The 24189-nt window shown below is 37.5% G+C and overlaps 1 protein-coding gene across 2 annotated transcripts in view; it reads left to right on the top strand.

Annotated features, from left to right (window-relative positions):
• The window catches only part of homer2.L (homer scaffold protein 2 L homeolog), an 87184-nt gene that overhangs the window by 47471 nt on the left and 15524 nt on the right, over positions 1–24189 (top strand). The window contains exons 3-6 of one of the 2 annotated variants that reach the window (XM_018250733.2): positions 6397–6528; positions 16482–16574; positions 20745–20884; positions 21543–21699. In XM_018250733.2, the coding sequence (XP_018106222.1) occupies positions 6397–6528; positions 16482–16574; positions 20745–20884; positions 21543–21699 (522 nt within the window). 2 annotated transcript variants of the gene reach the window in all.

Raw genomic sequence — 24189 nt, 5'->3', positions numbered from 1 at the left:
CCCTACGTTATTTAGTCCAGTAGCTGAGTTTAGCTATTTCTGTTCAGTAGTTGAAGGCAGTTTATATAGCTGTCCAGGCAATGGTTATATTCAGTCCAGTAATTCAGCTCCCCAGGTAGTATCTTCTGATTCCTGCATCTATTAGGAATCAGTCACTTCCGTTATTAAAAAAATGCTTTTCAGGAACAGTGGAAACAGTTCAAGAGAGTGCATTGTTATTAGCAGTAGTAATAAAACATATATTTATAAAGATGCATATATCCTTTATTTCCCGATACTCGTCTTCTTTTCATGTACCACAATATTCAGTTCTATTTCATAAACTTTAAGAGCATTGTGCTTTTTCAGCAGTACCTGCCTACTACTAATAATAATGCTAGCACAACAGAAGTGGCTGTCATTTAAGAAATGCATTTTGAGGACTCTGCAATAACAAATGTCTGTGTGCCGGGGGCTATAGAAATTAGGAATAACTTAAATACTTAAACCAAATCTGTAACTTGGCCACTAATCCTTTCTTCTGAGAAGTCTGTCCTGGACCGTTCTTGCTTAAACGTACCGCAGATGCTAAGCAATGAATGTTGTGTGCTTTGCTGGTAATCTTGTCTTTTTTCCCAATGATTTATTCCAGCCACATGCTATAATGCTTTGTTTATACTGAAATAATCTTTAATAGAGGTGACCTTTTCATGGTATCCATCACTAAAAGGTTAATTCAGCTCATTCAGTTGTGAAAGGAAAATGCATTTCCGTCAAGCACCTCTACATTAACATGAGGACAGCCTCTGGTTTTCTGCACATTGCTGTGTGAGGGAAGTGAAAATATTTTACAGGGATAGTCTCCCTGTAGCTCAGAATAAATGTGTATATCAAACATGACTGAGAGGTTAAACTACTACAAATACGGGATGTGTTATCCGGAAACCTTTTATCCAGAAAGCTCTGAATTAGGGGAAGGCTGTCTCCCATAGACTCCATTTTATCCAAATAATCCAAATTTTTATAAAGGATTTCCTTTTTCTCTGTAATAATAAAACAGTACCTTGTACTTGATCCCAACTAAGATCTAATTAATCCTTATTGGAAGCAAAAACATTTTTTTGTGTTTATTTAATTTTTACATTATTTTCTAGTAGACGTAAGGTATGGAGATCCAAATTACGGAAAAATACGGAAAACCCCAGGTCCTTAGCATTCTGGATAACCGGTCCCATACCTGTTATAAGATTTGTATAACACTTTTGCCAAAGACCCAAGGAATAGGGTGACATTTTCCCTTTATATTGATCTAGGCAATTGTTTGTGCTGTGCAGTGTGCTTGTTCCCAACATCCCTAACAAATTCCGTGGAATGGCTAATTCCGGGTAGTAATGACTTCCAGGTAGCAATTAATTACTTAATGAGAGTGTAACACCCAGTATTGTATAATCACTACAAAGCAAAGCATTCTAATTATGATCGTCCTGTTTTTTGTTTTTTTTTTCGTCGAAATGTGTTTTTTGGCAATCGTTTCATAATCGTATTTGCTTTTAGGTACCTGTTTTTTCACAGGACCATATTGATGACACCTCAGACCACTTTCTTACAAACCCCACAGTATTTAACGAATTCTCCGTTTGAGGATTTGCCATTTTGCTTCAGTCTGTACTCCCTTCTTACAAACTTTAACCCAGTTTAGGTGTTAAGGCGTATGTAAATGTATAGATTAATTGTATATTGCAAAACTTTCAGATATAGGATTATAGCGATGAGTATAATTATGTATCTATTAATAAATAGCACCAATAATGTTATGCTTGTTACTTATTATTGTTTGTTGTTATGCTTGTTCCCACTGTTTCTAAACAGCATATTCATATAGAGATTTATAAATAAAGTTACACATACCGTACATACATTAGTTACTGTTTATGTTTATTCCATCCTTTTTAGATCTTCTCAATAAATTGCATTTGTGAACTCCTTTATGGAATATATGTGTGTGTGTTTGCAGTATTGTTCCAACGTTTTGGTCGCCCTGGGTCCTTTCTCATACGCACTTGCTGCTCCTTACCTCTGGAATTCCATCCCTGAATTCCTCTAGAAGGAGTGCTCTCTCAAACTCTAAAACCTATTGGAGCACTAGAACATTAGTCTAGTTCTGGTACCTACTGGACACTTCTTCTGTCTTGTGCACTTTTTAAATATATAATTTTATATATTTTTATATAAGTGATGTGTATTACATAGTTACATAGTTAAATTGGGTTGAAAAAAGACATCAAGTCCATCAAGTTCAACCCCTCCAAATGAAAACCCAGCAAACATACACACACCCCTCCCTACTTTTAATTAAATTCTATATACCCATACCTATACTAACTATAGAGCTTAGTATAACAATAGCCTTTGATATTATGTCTGTCCAAAAAATCATCCAAGCCATTCTTAAAGGCATTAACTGAATCCGCCATCACAACATCACCCGGCAGTGCATTCCACAACCTCACTGTCCTGACTGTGAAGAACCCCTACGTTGCTTCAAATGAAAGTTCTTTCCTTCTAGTCTAAAGGGGTGGCCTCTGGTACGGTGATCCACTTTATGGGTAAAAAGGTCCCCTGCTATTTGTCTGTAATGTCCTCTAATGTACTTGTAAAGTGTAATCATGTCCCCTCGCAAGCGCCTTTTTTCCAGAGAAAACAACCCCAACCTTGACAGTCTACCCTCATAATTGAAGTCTTCCATCCCTCTAACCAGTTTAGTTGCACTCTCTCCAGCTCATTTATATCCCTCTTAAGGACTGGAGTCCAAAACTGCACTGCATACTCCAGATGAGGCCTTATCAGGGACCTATAAAGAGGCATAATTATGTTGTCATCTCTTGAGTTAATGCCCTTTTTTATGCAAGACAGAACTTTATTTGCTTTAGTAGCCACAGAATGACACTGCCCAGAATTAGACAACGTGTTATCTACAAAGACCCCTAGATCCTTCTCATTCAAGGAAACTCCCAACACACTGCCATTTAGTGTATAACTTGCATTTATATTATTTTTGCCAAAGTGCATAACCTTGCATTTATCAACATTGAACCTCATTTTCCAGTTTGCTGCCCAGTTTTCCAATTTAGACAAATCACTCTGCAAAGTGGCAGCATCCTGCATGGAACCTATAGTTCTGCACAATTTAGTATCATCTGCAAAAATAGAAACAGTACTTTCAATGCCCACCTCCAGGTCATTAATAAACAAGTTGAAAAGCAAGGGACCTAGTACAGAGCCGTGCGGTACTCCACTAACAACACTGGTCCAATTAGAAAATGTTCCATTTACCACCACTCTTTGTAGTCTATCTTTTAGCCAGTTCTCTATCCAGGTACAAATACTATGTTCCAGGCCAACATTCTTTTGTGTAGCACTGTATCAAATGTTTTAGCAAAGTCTAAGTAAATCACATCCACTGCCATCCCAGAATCGAGGTCTCTACTTACCTTCTCATAAAAAGAAATTGTTAGTCTGGCAAGATCTATTACGCATAAAACCATGCTGGCACAAACTCATAGTATTATGATTTTCTATGAAGTCCAGTATCTTATCCTTTATTAACCCTTCGAAAAACTTTCCTACCACTGACGTCAGACTAACTGGCCTATAGTTTTGAGGCTGAGAATGGGATCCTTTTTTAATATTTAAAATAGAGGCACCACAGTAGCAATTCGCCAGTCTCTCGGCACTATGCCAGATCCCAATGAATCCTGAAAAACTAAGTAAAGATGTTTGGCAATCACAGAGCTAAGCTCTCTAATTACCCTGGGATGAATACCATCTGGCCCCGGACCTTTGTTAATCTTAACATGTTCTAGTCTCTTTTAAATTTCTTCATGTGTAAACCATGCATCATTAGTTGTATTACTAGAATTGGTACTATTGGTTCCTCATTTGTGTAGACAGATGAAAAATATGAGTTCAGAATCTGTGCTTTTATTTTGTTTTCATCAACCAGCTGACCCCCCCTCTGATAGTAAGGGTCCCACCCCTTCCTGCTTAATTTTTTTACTATTAACATATTTAAAAAATAATTTTGGATTTTTTTTACTGCTTGCTGCAATATCCTTTTCTATATCAATTTTAACTTGCCGTATAGCTTCTTTGCATGGTTTATTGGCCTCCTTGAACCTTATAAATGTTTCGGCTGTACCAGCTAACTTGAAAGCCTTAAAAGCAGGTCTTTTCTTACCCACCTCAACACCAACGCTTCTATTGAACCAAAAAGGTTTTGCTTTGCAACGACGTTCCTTGCTTACAAGTGGAATATACTGACAAGTATATTTATTAAGCAGCATTTTAAAGACTTCCCATTTTTGTTCTGTGTTTAACCCTGTGAAAAGCATTTCCCAATTAATATGTTGCAGAGATGCCCTTATACTGTCAAAGTTTGCACGTCTGAAATTTAGTGTTTTAGTTACTCCCTTATAGAATTGCTTCTGCAACAGAATCTCAAAGGAGACCATGTTATGATCACTATTCCCTAAATGCTCACCCACACAAATGTTAGAGATGAGTTCAGTATTGTGTATATCTATTGTATTTATTATGTGACGTGTCCTCCCTGTGTGTACTTTCTGTATACTGTACTTGTTTATATTGTTCTTTTATGCATTGTACAGTGCTGTGGCTCCTAAAAGGAGAAGGAAAGTCATATTGCACTTGGGGGTGAAAAATGTTAGGCACCCCCAAGTGATTGTATTTACTTTCCTGAAACCCCGGGCCGGTGCTCCTATCAGCAAAAAATTGCACCGGCCCGGGGTTATTCCAGTCAGCACCATGGAGAGATTCTCTTCCGTCTTTCTCTTTCTTCATGCGGCTGCGCATGCGCAGTAGAATGAAAAGCCGAACTTTAACTAAAAAGTCGGCTATTCCGTTCAACTGCACATGCATTTGCCCCTGGAAATTTGAAGAAAGAAGATGCCGGAAGAGGATCACTCCATGGTGCTCGCTGGAAGAACCCCGGGCCGGTACAATTTTCTGCTGATAGGAGCACTGGCCCGGGGTTTCAGGTAAGTAAATTCAATTACTTGAGGGTACCTAACATTTGGCACCCCCAAGTGCAGTATGACTTTCCTTCTCCTTTAACAGCACTTTACAAATAAATATATACATACATACACACACACGCATGGTTATTGCCCTTGTACAGCACAGTGGCCTAAGTGACAGATGTGCAGTTTGCATGTTATAAATTAGTCACTGTTTTGAACAGCTGTAGATTCTGCAATTTATTATTAAATCTTCCCTTTGTTGTTAAGATTATGCTAAATACTATTGAAGTATAATACAATTAAACACAACTCCCAGAAAATCCTGACAGTTGAAGTGTTGTAGGCCAATAACCCAGGTGGTCGTGTTCGACCTATAGAGTCATGGACACTGCTTCACTAGAATTTATACTGTCTCACATGCTCAGCTAATAATAGACATCCATAAATCATATATGTACTTGGCTAAATACCATTTGTCGCGTCACCTGTCTCTCCCATCCCAATGATCCATCTACCAAAATAGAAATGCTTCTGGCCTTGGTTGATACAAGTCCTAATTATAACACTGTTTCTCTCGCTAGGGATTCTGGTTCATATCTCTGTGTGCAGGATTATTTTCCTTACTCCCCATTAGAATGGCAGCTCCTCTGTGCCTCCAGACTTGATTGCATCATTTCACATGAAGTTAGAATACAGAAGGCCCAGCTCCTATTGCTGTATGAGCATGCTTCCAGCATAATCTAACCAGGGGTCCCTAAGGTACTGCACATAAGGAGAAACTCCATAAATACCTGTATCTTCATCAGTACCTATCCTCTATTTCACAAGGTTGGGGGCCAGGTTATAGTAAAACAGTGAAGTGAAATAAGGTGGTCTTTGGGGATTCTGGGCATCCTGGGCCATATAAAATCCATTTTAGGGCCACATATCTCCTGATGTTGCTCTCCAACCCCTTGGATGTTGCTCCCAGTGGCCTCAAAGCAGGTGCATATTTTTGAATTCCAGGCTTGGAGGAAACTTTTGGTTGCCTTAAAGACAGTTGTATTGCCAAATAGAGTTTTCTGTAGGCTGCCAGTTCACATAGGGGCTACCAATTAGCCAACCACAGCCATTTGTTGGCACAGGAACTATTTTTATGCATATGTTGCTCCCCAACTCTTCTTACATTTGAATGTGGTTCATGGGTCAAAAAAAGGTTGGGTATCGCTGGCCTAGACTGTACATTATCATGAGTGGGTGCATCACTTAATTTTGTATCTTCTATATAATTATTTAGTATCTTCTATATAATATTGTTAAAGTTTGTAATTCCTGATGATAATATTGTTAATGCTCCATGTACATGATATCTCCAACTGTGTTTCCCTTTACTTTTTAGGTAATAATAAACAGCACAATATCACCCAATATGACCTTTACAAAAACATCCCAAAAGTTTGGGCAGTGGGCAGACAGCAGAGCAAATACAGTTTTCGGCCTGGGATTTTCCTCTGAACAGCAGCTATCAAAGGTAAGTTCAATACACATTGAAGAGTATTCACCAATATAATTATGCATGTTTATGATTTGTGGATTCCATTCCTTCATGCATGGTTATTTTTGGGACCCATTAGCTGTCAGAGGGGGGTATTGACAAGAGGGGGCATCTCTGATATTGTGTTATCCTTTGTTGGTCAGTTTCCCGCTTGCTGATTTGTTTTATTTGTTGATCTACCCATATATGCAGAATAACTATACACAAAGTACAGATGGAAACCAGCCAAAGAACAGGAGTTGTAGAAAGTACTACACTTAAAAATAATCTTGGTGGGCTGCTTTATGACGAAAGAATACTCAGAAACGGTTCCAGCAAAGTAATTCCCATAGCAACCTCCCACTTGACAGAACATTGCACATACACATCCTCCTACATTCATTAGAGAAGTGCCTGTCTGCTATATCCAGATAATACGTATCATTTTCATGACTTCTCTGTGTTGTGATTTCTATTTTTCTGCTTCCAGCACAGTGGCATACACATACTTCTGACTCGGGAGAGATACATATAATGTTTCCTTGTTTTATTTGTTGGAGAAATTCTTGTGGAATGAACAACTAGCGGTAATTCCAGCAATTGAAAACCGTTTGAACTTTATTCAGCAGTGAAGGGTTTTCATTATTATGATAATACTAACAATAATAGTACAATAGTGCTGGACAGTTGTAGCTTTACAAATTATTTATGTACCACTTTTTGTACTCAGACTTTTCTCTGTTTTGGTTGTGTAAACACAATTGTGCAGCTTTTCAGTACAATGTGTGCTGGGGGATCTATGTGTGTATCCAAACAAGTACTGTTCTAAATGGGATCTCCACCCAAAAACTAGTCTTTGCATAATAAAAGAAAATGCAGTTTTTGGCAAGTGTCTTGATTTGCATGAACTAAACATTTTAAGTGGCCTTAAAATTATTTGAAAAAGTAATCTTAGTTGAAAGCAGTGTTTGTTTATCCCTCTCTGTTCCTGTAAGGTAGAACAGGATTTCTATATTTCTGTACAATTGTTGCCAAATCTGATATGCAATAGGTCAGTGTATTTTCATTATTATACAGGTATATGATCTGTTCTAGGGAAACCCGTTATCCAGAAAGCTCCGAATTTCAGGAAGGCTATCTCCCATAGACTCAATTTTAAAGGAGAATTCAACCGGTGGGAAAAAAAATACCGTACCCTACACCCCAGGTAGACCCCCTCCCTCCTCCCCCCAGGCTAACTACCCCCCGGGGCAATACCCCATACTCCATACTTACCCCTTGCCGCAGATTCTTCCAGTGGAGTTGCACGAATCCATCTTCCGCGTCCTCTGTAAGCTGACTGGGAGATCGGTATTTCTGTGCATGCACAGTTGGAGCAGTTTGCGCAACTGCGCATGCGTGGAATTACACGAAAATTGGCGATCTCCCAGTCAGCTTACCGAGGAGCCGGAAGATGGATGCGTGCAACTCAGCTGCAAGAATCTGCGCCGAGGAGTACAGAATGAGGCATTTCCCCGGGGGGATAGTTAGCCTGGGGGGAGGAGGGAGGGAGGTCTACCTTGGGTGGGGGGTATGGGTTTTCCCCACAAGTTGAATTCTCCTTTAAAGGGTTTGTTCACCTTTAAATTAACCTTAAGTATGATGTAGTGAGAGATATTCTGAGACAATTTGCAATTGGTTTTCATTTTTTATTATTTGTGGTTTTTGAGTTATTTAGCTTTTTACTCAGCAGTTCTCCAGTCTGCTGGAGCAATCTGGTTGCTAGGGTCCAAATTCTCCTAGCAACCATGCACTGGTATGAAAAAGAGACTGGAATATGAATAGGAGAGGACCTGAATAAAAAGATGAGTACTAAAAAGAAGCAATAAATGTGTAGCCTTACAAGACATTTGTTTTTAGATGGGTCAGTGATCCCCATTTCAAAGCTGAAAACAGAAGATGAAAACCATAAAACAGAAATAATGACATCCAATTGAAAAGTTGCTTAGAAAACTATAAAAAAAGAAATAATGACAACCAATTGAAATGTTGCTTAGAATTACCCATTTTATAACATAATAAAAAAATTAACCACCCCTTTAATATAATAGTTAAGATTTTAAAAAATTGATTTCCTTTTTCTCTTTAATAAAACAGTACCTTATACTTGATTCAAACTAAGATATAATTAATCCTTATTAGAGGCAAAGCAATCCTATTTTATTTAACATTCAAATTAATTTGAAGCAGACTTAATGTATAGAAATCCAAATTAGGAAAAGATTCCTTTTCTTGAAATCCCAGGTTCTGAGCATTCTGGATTATAGGTCCCATGCCTATATCTGATGACAATGCTGTCCTACAGTAATTGAGAATTTCAAACCCTCTAAGTAGAACAAACTGGCACTAAGGCACACCTTGGAATCATTTGAGGTGAAATGACGGTGTGTACCTTTGGGAACAAAAATACCATTTAGAGGCATCCAGAATTGAAGGTGACCATCTGTGCTGTTTTATACATAGTTATTTATGATTCTTACCCGCGCTCTTCAAAGACTGCCCTTCAGTCACAACATAGCCTTTAAGTTTTTATGAATCTAAAACTCCCATAATACTCAGCAAGGTCGTTCTAGTTCTGCAACATCTGGAAGTTATAGTACAAAAATAGTAGAGCGTTTGGGTTATTTTGTGCCTAATAACTCTATGGAAACAGAACATTACATATAAAAGCACAGGCAGAGAGCTACAGTTGCAGTGCAATACCAGCAGGTTTCTGTAACCTGGTAGACATGGCATTTATACGCAAACATTATTTTTGTACAGCGTTTTGACTGGATCCAACAAATGATTCCTCGGGGATAAGAGGGAGAGCAGGAATGTGAAAGTTTTGGGAAACCATGACCATTCTTAGGGGCCATGCCCAATTTAATGTAACCAGGGAGGGTTAAAATGGGGAGGTTAAAAACAAAATTTTGCCCAGGACAACTCCCATTGACATGCTAAAATTTTAAATTCCGGTTTTTGGTGTGCAATAAATCTCTAAAATTTGAGTTTTACAAACTCTAATTTGAATTTGTGAGTTTTAGCTAAAAAAAAAAAAAAACTAGTGTGGAAAATATTTGAATTCAGACATTGATAATCCCCTCTAAACACTTTTTAATTTTGTTGAAAATACATATTTGAGTGCGTGCAGTTGTTTAAACCCGCATCTGCATTCATATCAGGAATCCTCTAACATAGTGAAAGATAAACTATTCTTTCTGCAACAGTATTATCCATATCTTGTGTAATGTATTTTCTTTTCATGGCCTATGCTATATATTGATTATTATTTTTAAGATCGATATTGTTATTCTTTTTCCCTGTGTCCTCTCTTCATTGGTTGACACCCTCCCTTGAGGTTTCACCCTGTGTCTATTTGTCTGTTTTCCATGACAACAATTAAACTCTTCCTGTCGTTACGTGTGTCCAGCGCTCTCTCTTCTTTATTCTTGCCATAAAAGAAACCAGAAGCTTACTTGTATGAATGTGCTGTGTCACATTCCTAAAAATGTTTCATGTTCAATGAAAGATCTAAAGTTTTATTGTTTTTCAGAAGGATTAGGGAACCATGTTTTCATTTGCTCTTTGCTTTCCCTTCTGTAAATTATTTTAATTTGCAATAATTTTTTATTATACTTTCAAACTAGTGGATTGTGCTCCTGAAATGCAAGCACAAATGTATATTAAATGACCAGCCAAATGAAATGGCCCATTCTAAAAATCCCTCCAAACTGAGGATCTCCATTGTGCACATATATGTACATTTGTTCTGGGAAGAATTTCTGGGCAACCTTGTTTCATATATCATTAGGGCTTCGAGTTTGTGACTAAGTTTTATAAATTATAGACACTACAAAAATCCTTGCGTATATTTCATTTAAGAACTACTTGACAATGCGACCCAAAGATCCTTCCTGGTTCCAGCCTTTAAACAAGTGGGTTAGTAGCTGGATGTATACTGTGCAATGACACTGGTGTTAAATAGGACCTATGTTGAGGTTCTATGAGGGAGCCCATATGTGGTCATATATATCTAATAAGCATTGGGTTATCCTTTGGGATTGATCTGTGTCTACAACTGGAGGACCATGTCATTTTTCCAGGCAAATTACAGTACTAAAGGTCACATGTGTGGCCAGTGGTAGACCATTACATATAAGACAGTTGCCCTGTGACTACAATGTTACAGGGGCTCCTTAAGGGTAAAAATATAAATAAAACTACAGGGCAAATATTATACAGTTGTTAACACTAGTTGTACACTGGCCAACTTGTATTGAACAGACCAAGCTGCAGTTCCTCTTGTTTTCCTTTTGGCTAAGCAAAGAAAATTTTCCATGAAAACATATAATCCTTGATCCAACAGGATTTCACGATTATCTGTTGAAACTCTCCCCCATGATGGTCAGGCAATATGGACTCTCTGTCAAACTAAATCTGGGCATTTATGGCTAGTTTTAGATATTGGCAGTAAATAGTTCTGATTGGGGGATTGCTGAAGTAATCATGCAACAACCACTGTAGGGCTGCATAGAGATTCTGAATGTACATATTCTCTTTCTGATGTACACAAAGTCTACCTCTAGAGCCTCATCTTTTCTAATTCCAGCCCAGGTCCCCTGAATAGAATGACGCTGCTGCTTTCTAACTTGTGTATCCCTTCACTTTCCAATATGGCTTGCATCTGTTTTGGGCTTTTCCTTCTTTTTTTAGCTTCTCGCTCACAAATCCAAATATCTATTTAAAAAAAAAGGCTACAATGAAGCAGAAGGATAGTTTAAGTGGTAAATCTAAATTTCAGGTCTTTTAACCTCATTATTGCAGTTGCTGGCAGGCATAATTTCTAAGCAGCCTGTGTGGAGCTGGGGATGAATACACAAGTGTGCATGTCCTCTTGGATGAATAGAGGAGGCGCGGTGAAGATGCTTTTGTTAATTGGCTCCGGCACATCTCTCTGCACTTCTATTCCATGCACATTAGCTTGCATGTGAGAACTTAACAATGAAAAGTAACAAAGCTATTCCACCCATTTTAGTTTTTTGCTTCTCATTCGCTCAGAGCTGACTTCACATGAGTACAAGCAAGTAGGGCACCCAGGATCCTTCAGAGAAGCAGTTTTATGCAGAGTGAAGCATACAATATGGCTAATTTATTAAAGCAAACACAATTGCAAAATAAATTGTATAACTGCACCGTTAGATACCCAGTTACTCCTGGTGCCAGTTTAGCCTGCTCTGATGAATTGCCCACAGTAACATAGTTACATAGTTACATAGTTAAATTGGGTTGAAGAAAGACAAAGTCCATCAAGTTCAACCCCTCCAAATAAAAACCCAGCATCTATTCACACACCCCTCCATACATTAACATAAATTATATATACTGTACCCATATCGATACTAACTATAGTATCTTTGATATTATGTCTGTCCAAGAAATCATCAATCCATTGCAAGCAGTACGCAACCCACAGTGATACTAATTATGTGGAAAACCCTGTGTTGTGAGTAAGAAAATTTGCTAACAATTTTCCACTACACACATTGCACTTGCTACTGTATGTCAATGACTCTCCTAACACCCGTTGCACCATAATAAATGATCTCTCAGATTGTAAGTTTTGGGCAGGGTCCTCTTTACCTTTTATATCTGTTACTGGGCGCTATGTATGTAATTTTATATGTTATATGTATGAACCCATTTATTTTAAAGTGGTGCGGAATATGTTGGCGCTCTAAAAATAAATGCTGTGAATAATAAAAATAATAATAATTTGGCTATCCCATCTGCAACTGAAGGTTATTGGGGCATGCTGGAAGCTGTAGTTCATGACAACTGGAGATTTACAGGCTGAATCATAACTTATGGACTGCTATAAAAACTCATAGTTCAAAATAGTTTTAAAAATATTTTTTTTTCCCATGGCATATTAATAGAGCAAGCTGATAACTTCAGCGTTGTTAGTGTAGCTAAGGTTAACTCACTACAAGTTTTCCTGAACTTCATTCTCATATCTGGCATTTCCCCATGGCAACCACTGCATCACCTGAAACGAATGTTGGCGATAGACAAGAAGACCTATACTTAAAAATAACATTGTTCTTAGACACCGTAGGCTCTCGTCAACCTATAGATTGCATCTTAGATGCCGAGAATGGCAACCCTGCTTCCCCTGTTTATACAATACATGTGGTATTGGGAGTTGTAGTTCCACAAAATTAGGAGCATCAACAGTTGCCTTTACTTGGTTCACATAAAAAGTCCATAGATAATATAATTGCCTCTTTGGTTGAAGGGAGTTGAAGATGCTGATCATCCCATGTAAAGGACACAGTGGATTGGACAGTGTCCTTCACAATCGACAGATAGTAGTTCCAAAGGCTGAACCTTTGGATCAGAGTGATTTGTAGGCTCAGGTGACCAAAAGTTGCACTCATTTTGTGATTAGCCCAGTTAAGTGCATAGCTAACTTTACTGTTACTTTGCTGTCAACACCCCTTCTCCTCTTAAGAACAAAAGCTATGAGAAAGGGCATAACAGAGTATTTATTCCTGTGTTATTTGGGCATTAATAAATACATAAATCCATCAAAGTCCAAAATCCAGTTATCATTCCCCTAAGCACAAGGCAGTCAAGTAGCAGCACAATATAAATATAAACATATATATATATATATATATATATATATATATATATATATATATATATATATATATATATATATATATATATATATATATATATATACATAGTATTGGCTGATTTCCTGTGCGGCTTGCATATCCAAGAGGTAAATCGCTTGTACTCCTGGTTCACTACAGGCTTCCTGTCTACAGCCACTGCTTTGTGTAGGCCACAATTTGTAGGTCTCAAGGCAATCACTCCATGCTTAGACCCCCTTGGAGACAGTTCTGCACATAGCTGCAGATCAGTGGCATACTTCTTCTGTTATCTTATGCACAGTCAACTTGCTGCTTTCTAAATTTGCCTCTTTGAGCCTAAATTTGATGAATTAATTCTATAGGTCTACGGCTCGCTCTATGACTCCAATCCTATAAATATTAAATCAGTTGACTCTAGGTCTGTGCAGCAAGTGATTAAATGATCAAACAAAATGAGAGGCTTACAATTTGCATATTTAAATCAGTGTCAACTTGCATTAGCAAATAAACTGGTGTGGGATGTGCAAGGTACACTGAAGTGTAGGATGATAAAAACATTTGACAGGGTATTTGTATTAATAAGCTCATTTTTTATATTGAAATAAGATCATTTCAAAATGCAATATCATCTTTTTAAAGTGAGTTTACATTAGGCGTAGCAGTGGCTGCTCCCATATAGATGCACACTATCAGGCCTGCCTTCTAATAACCTGGTGGGTTTTTAGTGCCCAACACACACAGACATCTTAGTATAAATGTATTGTATATATTCAACCCTATTCTCTCCTTGCTAAATTAGAGCGCCAGATTCAATGATCACAACATTTTCTTATCAGGAGAGAAAATGAAGAAATACTGTGATACTGTAAAAATCTGTTAGACAAAAAATAAATCGGCATCAAACAAAGTACTTAAGGATGCATTTATAATAACATATAAACCTATATAATCCTCAAAACAGGGGGAAAGTCGCATCTAAATTACATTTTTGTACCTCTATCATACACTATTGATACTGCGCATACTGCATACTTGTTTTTTTTTTGTATTCTGTGCTTGTCCTATTGCATGCCTGCAGGGGTGTTGATGGGAAACATTATAAAAACACCATTATTTAAGTCAGGTTGACAAATATAGATAAAATCTAATAGTTGGTTTATCTGTTTAATTACTTATACCAAATCAGACAAGCAAGCCAGTGAGTAATGTTATATAGTTTATCGATACAATTAATAAGGGTGTGGAAGAGAAGACAGGGCATCAGAGTGTCTACTTTTATCTTAGGGACACAAGGATCTCGTAGGTAACACAGCGGAATTGTTTTAAATGGTTTCCTCCCACACTTTGTATAAATGAGAAATATCAATTTTTTTAGAAATACACTCTTTCCCCCATTACTTTATTGCTAGAAGATAATATAACTAGACCCCAATTATGACTAGTATTGGTCACAAAGGTGCATTGCACTTTTCATAGTACAATCCCATACAGGTTCAACTGCAGGCGTCCCTCATCTCAGATTACTGGTGTTAAGGATCTACCGTGTAGCTGCAACCTCCTGCTACTTACATAAAGAGAGAGATTGCTATTTCTTGCTTTCAGAGTTCTTTATTATAGCATAAACATAATATTACATTTTTAGTCTGAAATAAGTACTTGTATTATGTAATGAACCCCAAATAAAAATTAAATTATTGTTTTCATAGTGTTTTGTAACATTCACATCTTACACAAGAGTACATCACGTAATTCTGTTCAGAAGTGGTACTTCCTGACTGAGTGGCTGGGAAAACAGGGAGAGCAGGGAGTAAGTGGTGGCACAACTGCCGAGAGACTGTATATACAATGTCAGAGCCACATTTTATATATTGTTTTACTTGCTTGTGCAGCCTTCCAGTTCTAAATGGCAGTATTAGTTAAAAAAATGTCTGTCTACCCTCACAAGCAGATAAATTGTTGAATTATGAAAGATTTTCAGCAGTTTGATCAATTCTTTTTCAGATTAATCAAAACTTTCCTCACTATGAGATTATTGATAATGTAATAAAGTATTTGCCCACGTCTAGTAACCAACAGCAACCCATTAAATATACTACAGAATAAAAATAAACTGTTAAATATGAAGGTAGTGTTATGTACACATTGCTCTATAATATATGGAAGACTGTTGTTCAGTGCTGTCAAACTTCCATATAGTTGGCTGACTGATCACATGTTTGGGGACTGGACTGTAAGAGGCTATAAATAGGTTGGGCCACACCAGGCTTTAAAAGGAGAACTAAAGCTTAACTAAAGAAGTAGGCTATAAATGTTGTACATTATGTTTTGGGCTTCTATACTAGCCCAAGGCAACCACAGTCCTTTAGCAGTAAAGATCTGTGTCTCTAAAGGTGGCTCCCCATCTTCTTTTCTGCTGATTCACTGCACGTGCTCTGTGCTGCTGTCACTTACTGAGCTTAGGGACCCACTAACAATATACAGTACACATAGAATATAAATGTCACAATATAAGGCTGATTAGGAATTAATACAGATAATTACTACATGACCGCTCAGAAACCAGTGCAACTAGCATCAGAATTTAATAATCATCCCTGTATCATCATCTTATATTACAGGCCAACCTAATTTTTCTGCTGGTAAATTTGCAATGACCCCCTAAGCTTAGCTTCTGCTCAAGAGTCTATTAAGCATGTGAGTATCGCAGACACTTTCCAAGATGGTGGCCCACTGTGACAGGTTTGAAGTCCTGGACCATTGCTGCTATTGACAAGCTGAAACTTTAGGCTGGTGCAATAAGGTCATTATTTAAAATATGGCATTTTTAGGGTTTAGTTCTCCTTTAAGCCTCCATTTGGACATCAAAGTGTAGATGGGCTTGGTTGATTTTGGCTGTCATTTCAGCCACTCCAAACTCAGCAGTTCTGTGTATGGGAAGAAAACAGCATCTAGCAAGGTCCACTTTGTTCTGTAAAAGTGTCCTCAGATGATTGTTCTGGCTGAAATCTCCTTTGTATATGATTGTTGGCCTGGGGGTGCCAAATAATTGAATCAGCCCAATCTGGTAAATCAGTTGAGCTCATATACCGGTATATGACCAGCTTTACACTTGTATCAGTTGATTTATGATTAAATAGCACTAAATTGCCTCCTCTTCATCTTATAATGTCATGTGGCAAGTGAGTAAACCAAATTAGATCACTATTTGTGCTTACATCCAATGCAACATTTAGTTGGTCATGCATCTTTTTTGTGTGTGCTTGTCAGTTTGCAGACAAATTTCAAGAAGTCAAAGAAGCAGCAAAGTTAGCACGAGACAGATCTCAAGAGAAGATGGAGACCTCAAGCAATCACTCCCAGGTAAGTTATTATACTACCTACACGATTTGGGTTAGAAGGAATGCCAATTGTTTGCAAGGGAGCTGAAAACTCAGCATTTGAAAAGCCATGGCTTTAAGATCCTTTTTCTATATCGTTCTCTATACCAAAGGGTCAGTTGTGTTGGTCTTGCCCAGATCTACAGCTTTATGTTTCTGGCATCCATATGCATGTCTCAAGCTAAAGAAGTCACTGTGCACATTCTCATAGATCTTCAATAAAACCTTCTGCCTGTGCCTAAGTATTGTTGTTACAGCTAAGCCCCAAGGCAAAACAAAGCTTGAATCTGTTTACAAATGTGTGTGTGCATACAGATTACACTACTATGCAATGTCTCTGCCCTCTTGTGAAAAACTCTAGTGGCTAAACTAATAAAAGGTAATTTTAGTTTAGGCTAGTTAGCAAGATATTAACAGGGGAATGTAATAAAAGTCGCAAAGAGCAAAATAATTCGCACCAATAAGACTAAAAATCCACAACTCGCAATGTAATATTGTTCCTTAAACTGTTATTGCATTGCGAATTTTAATTGCGCATTGCGAATTTTAATTGCGCACTCATAAGAAGTGCTTGAAGGTGTCGTAATCTTCTGGAGCAAACATAACGACTTTTTCAGTAAGAAGTTTTATTACATTGACTGCGCATTGGCGCAAACTATAAAATTCGCAAACGGTCTTTCACTGTCGGAAGTGGTCGCTAAACAGTTTCCGGGCTCGCAAACGCTATATTAAATTCGCACAAAGCAAAATTTGTTCGCGCAAAGGCATAACTTTTCGCATTGCGAATAGTTTTTCCGTTAGCGATTTTTATTACATTCCCCCGTATATACTGGGCACTGTGTAACTGGCGGACAATATTATTGGAGATTTTAAAGAGAAATGATGCCAATGTTACTAAGCAAATGCTGCTGTCATACTGCTGCTGGGCTATGCTTAAAATGTTACTATAGCAACCAAGCATGACTAGGGTTCAAGTAGGTTTCTCACCTATGTAAGATTGAAAGGAGAAGCAAACAGTGTTCCAAAATAGTTAACTATTTTGTCTGTTTAAGGAAAAAAAAGCTTAGATTTCTTGGTTTCTGAGTTTTATTCTAAAAGTAGCTGTGTAAAAGCTTCCTTTGTGAGGCCCACAGGATTAAACTCTTCCTACATAAGGAAATATTTTCTCATTTTCTGTCAGAAAAGGGGGTATATAATATTTTTGGGCTGTTTTGGGTGTTGCTATTTTTTTGGGTTGTTCAAAAATGTTCACTACATAACTGCAAACAAATGATTAGTTTCAATGAATATTGTGAGACAATTTGCAATTGGTTCTCTTTTTTTTTTTAATTATTTGTGCCTTTTGAGTTATTTACCTTTTTATTCGGCAGCTCTCCAGTTTGCAAGTTCAGCAATCTGGTTGCTAGGGTCCAAATTACCCTAGCAACCATGCAATGATTTGAATAAGAGACTGGGAAGGACCTGAATAGAAAGATGAGTAATAAAAATTAGTAATAACAATACATTTGTGTTTTTTTAGACCCCCTCCCCCCATTTGAAAGCTGGAAAAAGTCAGAAAAAGGTTGCAAATACTTGAAAAAAAAAACTATACAAAAATTAATAATGAATAAATTAAAAGTTTCTTAGAAATGGCCATTCTATAACATACTAAAAGTTAACTCGAAGGTGAACCACCTCTTTAAAATCTGGCTTCAGAGCCTGAGGCACAGAGCTGGGTCATTCTTTGTATAAAGTTGCAGTATTTACTTTTCTGCCTTCTTTACCCCTCTACTTGCCCTACCTCCTATCTCCCCTCCTGAATGCTGCCATGTGTAAGCGACAATGAGGTCATTGTAGCCTGTTGGACTCTAACACAACACTTTTTTTTTTTTTAATTGTTAGACCTTCATCTGCTCCGAAAGTTCTTTTGTGGGTTCTCAAAACCTATATGAAATATTCTCATTTATTATTCTTTAGTGCACATTCCCCCAGTAGGGAGAGAGCCCAGCTATAGAGATTAATCTGTAGTATGGTCGATAACCTCCAGTGCTCTACAAAACACCATTACTGAACAGTTCTGTATAACTGTCAAACAGTTTAATTCTGAATGGCCTTCAACAGCATATCAGCAGTTGAAAAAATATTCTGTGTTCTAATATGGTACAGGGTTAACATGAATACTACCCTTTTATGTAAAAGTAATGGGTATTTTAATATTGTTGTCTTTTCATGATATTTACAGTATATGTACTGGGGCATATAAATGTTGAAGGGTAAGCTAATAATGACCTAACATTCTATAAAAAATGCACTCCTACGTTAGCAGCACTTAGTCCATCTAGCTCTTTGTCTTGGCGTTTGGTTGCCAGGACAGCTTGTTCTCCAGAATGATAACAAATTGCCAAGATGTATGGTCTTTTTCCAGGCTTCAAGCTCCAGACTTAATAATGCAGCCTGTTTTAACAAGTGAAAGCTTCCAAATCTTCCTCTAATTTCTGGCAGATAAACGAGCTGCTCACCAGTTCCTTCTACAGCAGCTTTGGCTTGCAGCTAATAACATCTTGAAGTAAAACATTGAAGTAGAGAAGCTGCATAGTGTATAGATGTTAAAAGGTTCTGAATATCTTAGGAAAAGGAAAATACTGTAACACTGGGAAACTATTGTTTCTTCATGTGTCGCACTCAGGAAGCACAAGTAAAGTATTTTACAAAACATCTGCTTCTCACTTGGTACATTAAGTGCCGTGACGTATTCACACACTCGGCCACAACCTTGAAATCTGATAAGATGCAATAAAACCCAAAAGTATCCATCTGGAAATAGAGTGGATATTTATTTAAGGTGGAAAGTTGATGCAAGGTTGTTGTTCTGTGGCAAATATACTGTATGGTCCTATGGTATATACACTTATATGGGTGAGAAACCTTTTTGCTACTGTTGTGATTCTTCAAGACATGTTGGAGGCAAAAGTATTTGCAAGACCAACAAGTCAGGGAAAGCTATTAGTTATTTATTGTTTCACAAGGTTTCCTAAATAATTATATGGTGATTTATCAAAATATAACATGCAGGGCTGCCATCAGTAATTGGACCCAGATATTAGTAACCTGGTGGTATGTAGAATGGGACCACAATCAAAAAAATTCCCCTGTGCACAAATGCACCCTGAATATGCACAAAAGTCCAATAACGATCTAACCCCAACCCCACAAATCCTACTACAAGCCCAGTCTACTTTGTTGTCCATGATTTGCACCTTAAGGTCTCTTGAGGCCCCCTCTGCCCTTTACTGGAGTACCCCCTGTTTCCCCCTGATGGCAGCCCTGGTAACACATTCATTTAGATTTACATTTATACAGACACTCAATCATGAGCATGTCTTTGGCTTTTCATTTATCTTTAGAAGTGATAGGTTTATTGAATATTTTTATTTTTCCTTGTGAAAAGTTGACATAAGGAAGTCGGCCCTGATAGTGTAATTTAACTCAGGACAATGCTGTGTTTTCCGACATAAGTATTCTTTTTTTAACCCTTTATTTTTGTTGTTTTATTATTTTTTTCACAAATAATAACTGACAGAATAGAAAACACAAGAAAACTGAAAGAGAGAAAAAAAAGAAAAAGAGAGAGAGAGAAAAAATTATATAGTTGAGAAACAGAAGTATGCGAAGTTGTGGAAATGATTGTCTAAATACAATGAAACTTCACAGTGTTACAAGATTTCACAAGGTGCAGTCTCACTGTACGTCACATCTTGGAATGTGGTACATGACTGCCCCACTCATTAATTGTTATCGGTTTAGTAGGTTTGGGCCTATAGTATTTTAGGATTAATAGAATGGGGCAGATTTAGCTGCAAGCAGGCCCTGATCGGGGAGTGTGTATGTTTCCTTTTTCTTTTTCCCATAAACTACGTAAGTAGAACAGATTCTATGGACATCAAAATTTTGTATCGCTCATGTAGCTGTGCAGGTGAAAATGGTATATCCAATTCGTCCATATCTTATAAGCCGGCATGCCGTTATTATGTATAGCTGACATGTATTCCATTCTTCGTATTTCTTCCACTTTATCTTGTACTTCAGTCATATTAGGGACCAATCTCTGCTTCCACTTTAAACATATGAGAGACATAAGTATTTTGATTGGTCCTGTCTTTGGTGTTTGCTTTAGGAGTCTGGACGAGAAACTCCATGTTCAACTCGAGCATCAAGTATTAATGGAACGGATGATGAGAAAGCTTCTCACGGGGAGCCGCCTGATGAAGAGTTGAAGATTGAAAATGATAAGTTAAAGACTGCCCTAGCACAAAGGTAATCTGGTTGTACCCAGGTGTCACAAAGCTGTCCGTTCAATAATTCTCTTCCACTGGAATTTATATTAGGGTCATCAGTGCACAGAGTTGCGTCATTAACGTGTTGCAAATTATTAACCTCTTTCTAAAATAAGTTAATTTCCTACTATCACAAAGCATTTTGGAGCACAGAAGGCAAGTGTACTTTAAAAATAGTAAATGTTGTGTACATTTCAACACATTTACTAGTTTGCAAGTACACTTGCCTTCAGTGCACACACAAACTTTATTTGTGGGCACTTATGGGGTTGATACATAACGTCTAAAGGGGCTGATTGATGAAAATAAACCCAATAGGATTGTTTTGCCACCATGGATTCATGCAGATAAGTTACCATAAAGTACATGGTATGTTTTTATTATTACAGAGAAAAAGGAAATATATATATTTTTTTCTCTTTTATTTATTGTGTTTTTCCAACATATACAAAAAGTATATTTTAAAAAATTAGAATTATTTACTTATAATGGGCTCTATGGGAGATGACCTTTCCATAATTTGGAGCTTTCTGTATAATGGAATTCTGGATAAGGGATACCATACCTGTACTTAATAAAATCCATTGTACTGAAATAAGAATTTGTTATTCTTTTAATTGTTCTCATGTTGCTACCAGCTCCTCCAATGTGAAGAAATGGGAAACTGAACTGGAGACACTAAGAGAGAACAATGCCAGGCTATCGACTGCTCTTCAGGAATCCATCTCCAGTGTAGAACATTGGAAGAGGCAGTTTCTGACCTGTAAGGATGAGAGTGATCAGCTCAGAATCAAGGTATCCCTTTTGCTTCATCAATCTGATGTAGTTCCATGGATCACTTTGCTGCTATGTATAATACATTAAATATTTATATCTGTCATTTATAGTTTTTGTCAGAGCTGACATTTGCTGAGGTACCTTCCATAGCAGAAAGCTATTTGTAACAAGCAATTTGTGACTAATGGTCTGAAAACAGGAATGTGATATTGGCCTCAGAGGAGAAGTTCATGTAAAAAATTAACTTAGAGTTCCTTGTTGGGGGAAGCAAAATTGCTTTTACCTGATCTCTTTGTTTTACATTTGAAATTGCCTGTCTCCAGCTTGGAATATACATTGCTACCTGGTGGATATAGTCAGCAACCAGAATACCGATGGTGAAGACACATTTGGAGTGCTTGGGTTGCCTTTCTTTTTGTTCAGTCTTGCAATGAGCTTTACACACCACTACTCGTTGCTAGGGTGACTGACCAACACTGTCAAAGTATGAAAGGAGCAAAGCCATAGCAGATATAACTGCAGAGTGTGTTTATTCACTCAAGTGGTCACACCATGGAGAAATGAATAATCACGAATTCATTAAATAAGAATATCTGGAACATTTCACTACCCCTCTCAGCAGTCTGCATGAGAAACTTGTCTAATGTACTGTGAATTTGATTTATCACATTGAGAAGAAGTAACATTCAACAATAAAATATATTGTTTCTAATAAATGTATTCTGCCCTTAGCAATATTATTGTATTTTATGACAATAAATATTCTTTAGATGTCTTGCTGAATTTAAGAACACATCACCACTTGCTCCTGTCCCACTTTGATCTACAATACATGGTTGGGACTCTAGGCATTTGCATGTGCAGTTGTGTGCAGTCTAGTCGGCGCGCATACACGGTTCCCTCATGCTGAACAGAATTTCGGGGGAATGATGACAAGAAGCCATAGATTATGTATACAGATTAGCAACCCAAACTCATCAAAAAAAAAAAAGCTTTATATGAAGATTATCTGTTTGTTTCAGAGCCCATTAATTAACTATTTATGCACATACAGCAGATTGGGTAGGGCAGCAAGGGGCAATTAAACATTTTTACTTTTATTTCCCCCTTTAAAAGAGACAAATGAGGTTATGTAATAAAAAGCACTATGTTTTTTCAGGAGTAACCCATAGCAGCCAATAAACAGGTAGAATTTACTTGTCACCTGTTTAAAAACTAATATCTTATTGGTTGCTATAAGTTACTGCCCCTGGGCAAACTTTGTGCATTTTATTACATATGGGTGATAGACCTCTAGTCGAGAACAGGGCTGGTCCTATCAAATGTGGGGCCCAATTGGGACCATGTTGGCGGGGCCCCTAGACAAAGTGTTGCTGGCTACTGACACAGCAAGTATTTAGGAAAATAAGGGAATACAGGCACAAAATAGAAAGGAAAGGGGCAGTGCGGGGCCCTCAGAGGTGCGGGGCCCAATTGGGCCCAATTGGTCCAATTGGCCTAAGGCCGGCCCTGGTCGAGAACAATGTTGTAAATTTTATAAAGCTGCGCTCATCCGGAGGGAAGCGGCTCCTTCCCTCCAGCTTTCAGTTAGGGCAACAGCACACAGGGCATTTGGTCACCCACCTGAAAATGCCTCCCATGTGGGCACCAAAACTTAAAGTATTGCTTAAAAATATAAATCGCTTTATGTAAGCCATTTCAGTTATGTAATCAGACAAAAATCTGATTTTCTCATATTCATATTTCTCATAAACCAGTATGATCAAATTTGATGTAATTTCCTTTTTGGATTTATGTCCCCTTGAAATCAGGTGTAATGTAATATTGACTGTGCAGTTATTAATCTATATAAATTCCATCTTAATTTCTCTCTGCATACAGCTGCATACTGCTACACTGTAGAACAAAATAGAACTCATTCAAATGTTGCACACCAGCATGACTGTAACCTCAAAACCCAACATTTTCAAGGGCACAAGTGCATATATTCTTTATTGTCTACAATATTTATCCCAGCTGTCTACAAAAGGCTATATCACTAACAGGTTACAATGTCACATCTTTGCTGCCACTACATATTTTACAATGAACTGACACCATCTTGCCTTGATATATCCTACAGGTGCAGCCCATCCTAGAAAAAAGTTGAATATGTGGGGTGTATTGTGGGGTCTGTGCTTACCCAGTGCATACAGCTGCCACATTGAGGCTCTTTAACCTCTCATAAATACATTTCTGAATACAATTATGTATATCATGGTACATTATATGCCCTGGGGCAAGTAAAGTGGTGCTTGAATTTCCAATATTTCTTTATAAATAGTCTTTAAAAAAGTTAGTGAGAAGCCAATTCAAAAATGAGGCAAACACATTATACTTGTTTGTTTATTGAGGAAAATTATCCAAAGTTACATACACATGTGTATGGCAAAAGTATGCAACTCTGTTGGATTCTCAGTTCATATAAGGAGGAAATTTAGGAATCTAGAGCCTCACTATCCAAGTCTG

Source organism: Xenopus laevis, chromosome 3L (assembly GCF_017654675.1).
Source record: "Xenopus laevis strain J_2021 chromosome 3L, Xenopus_laevis_v10.1, whole genome shotgun sequence".
NCBI classification, from domain to species: domain Eukaryota; kingdom Metazoa; phylum Chordata; class Amphibia; order Anura; family Pipidae; genus Xenopus; species Xenopus laevis.
The sequence above is the reverse complement of the archived record's forward strand: the minus strand, read 5'-3'. Positions and strand labels throughout refer to the sequence as shown.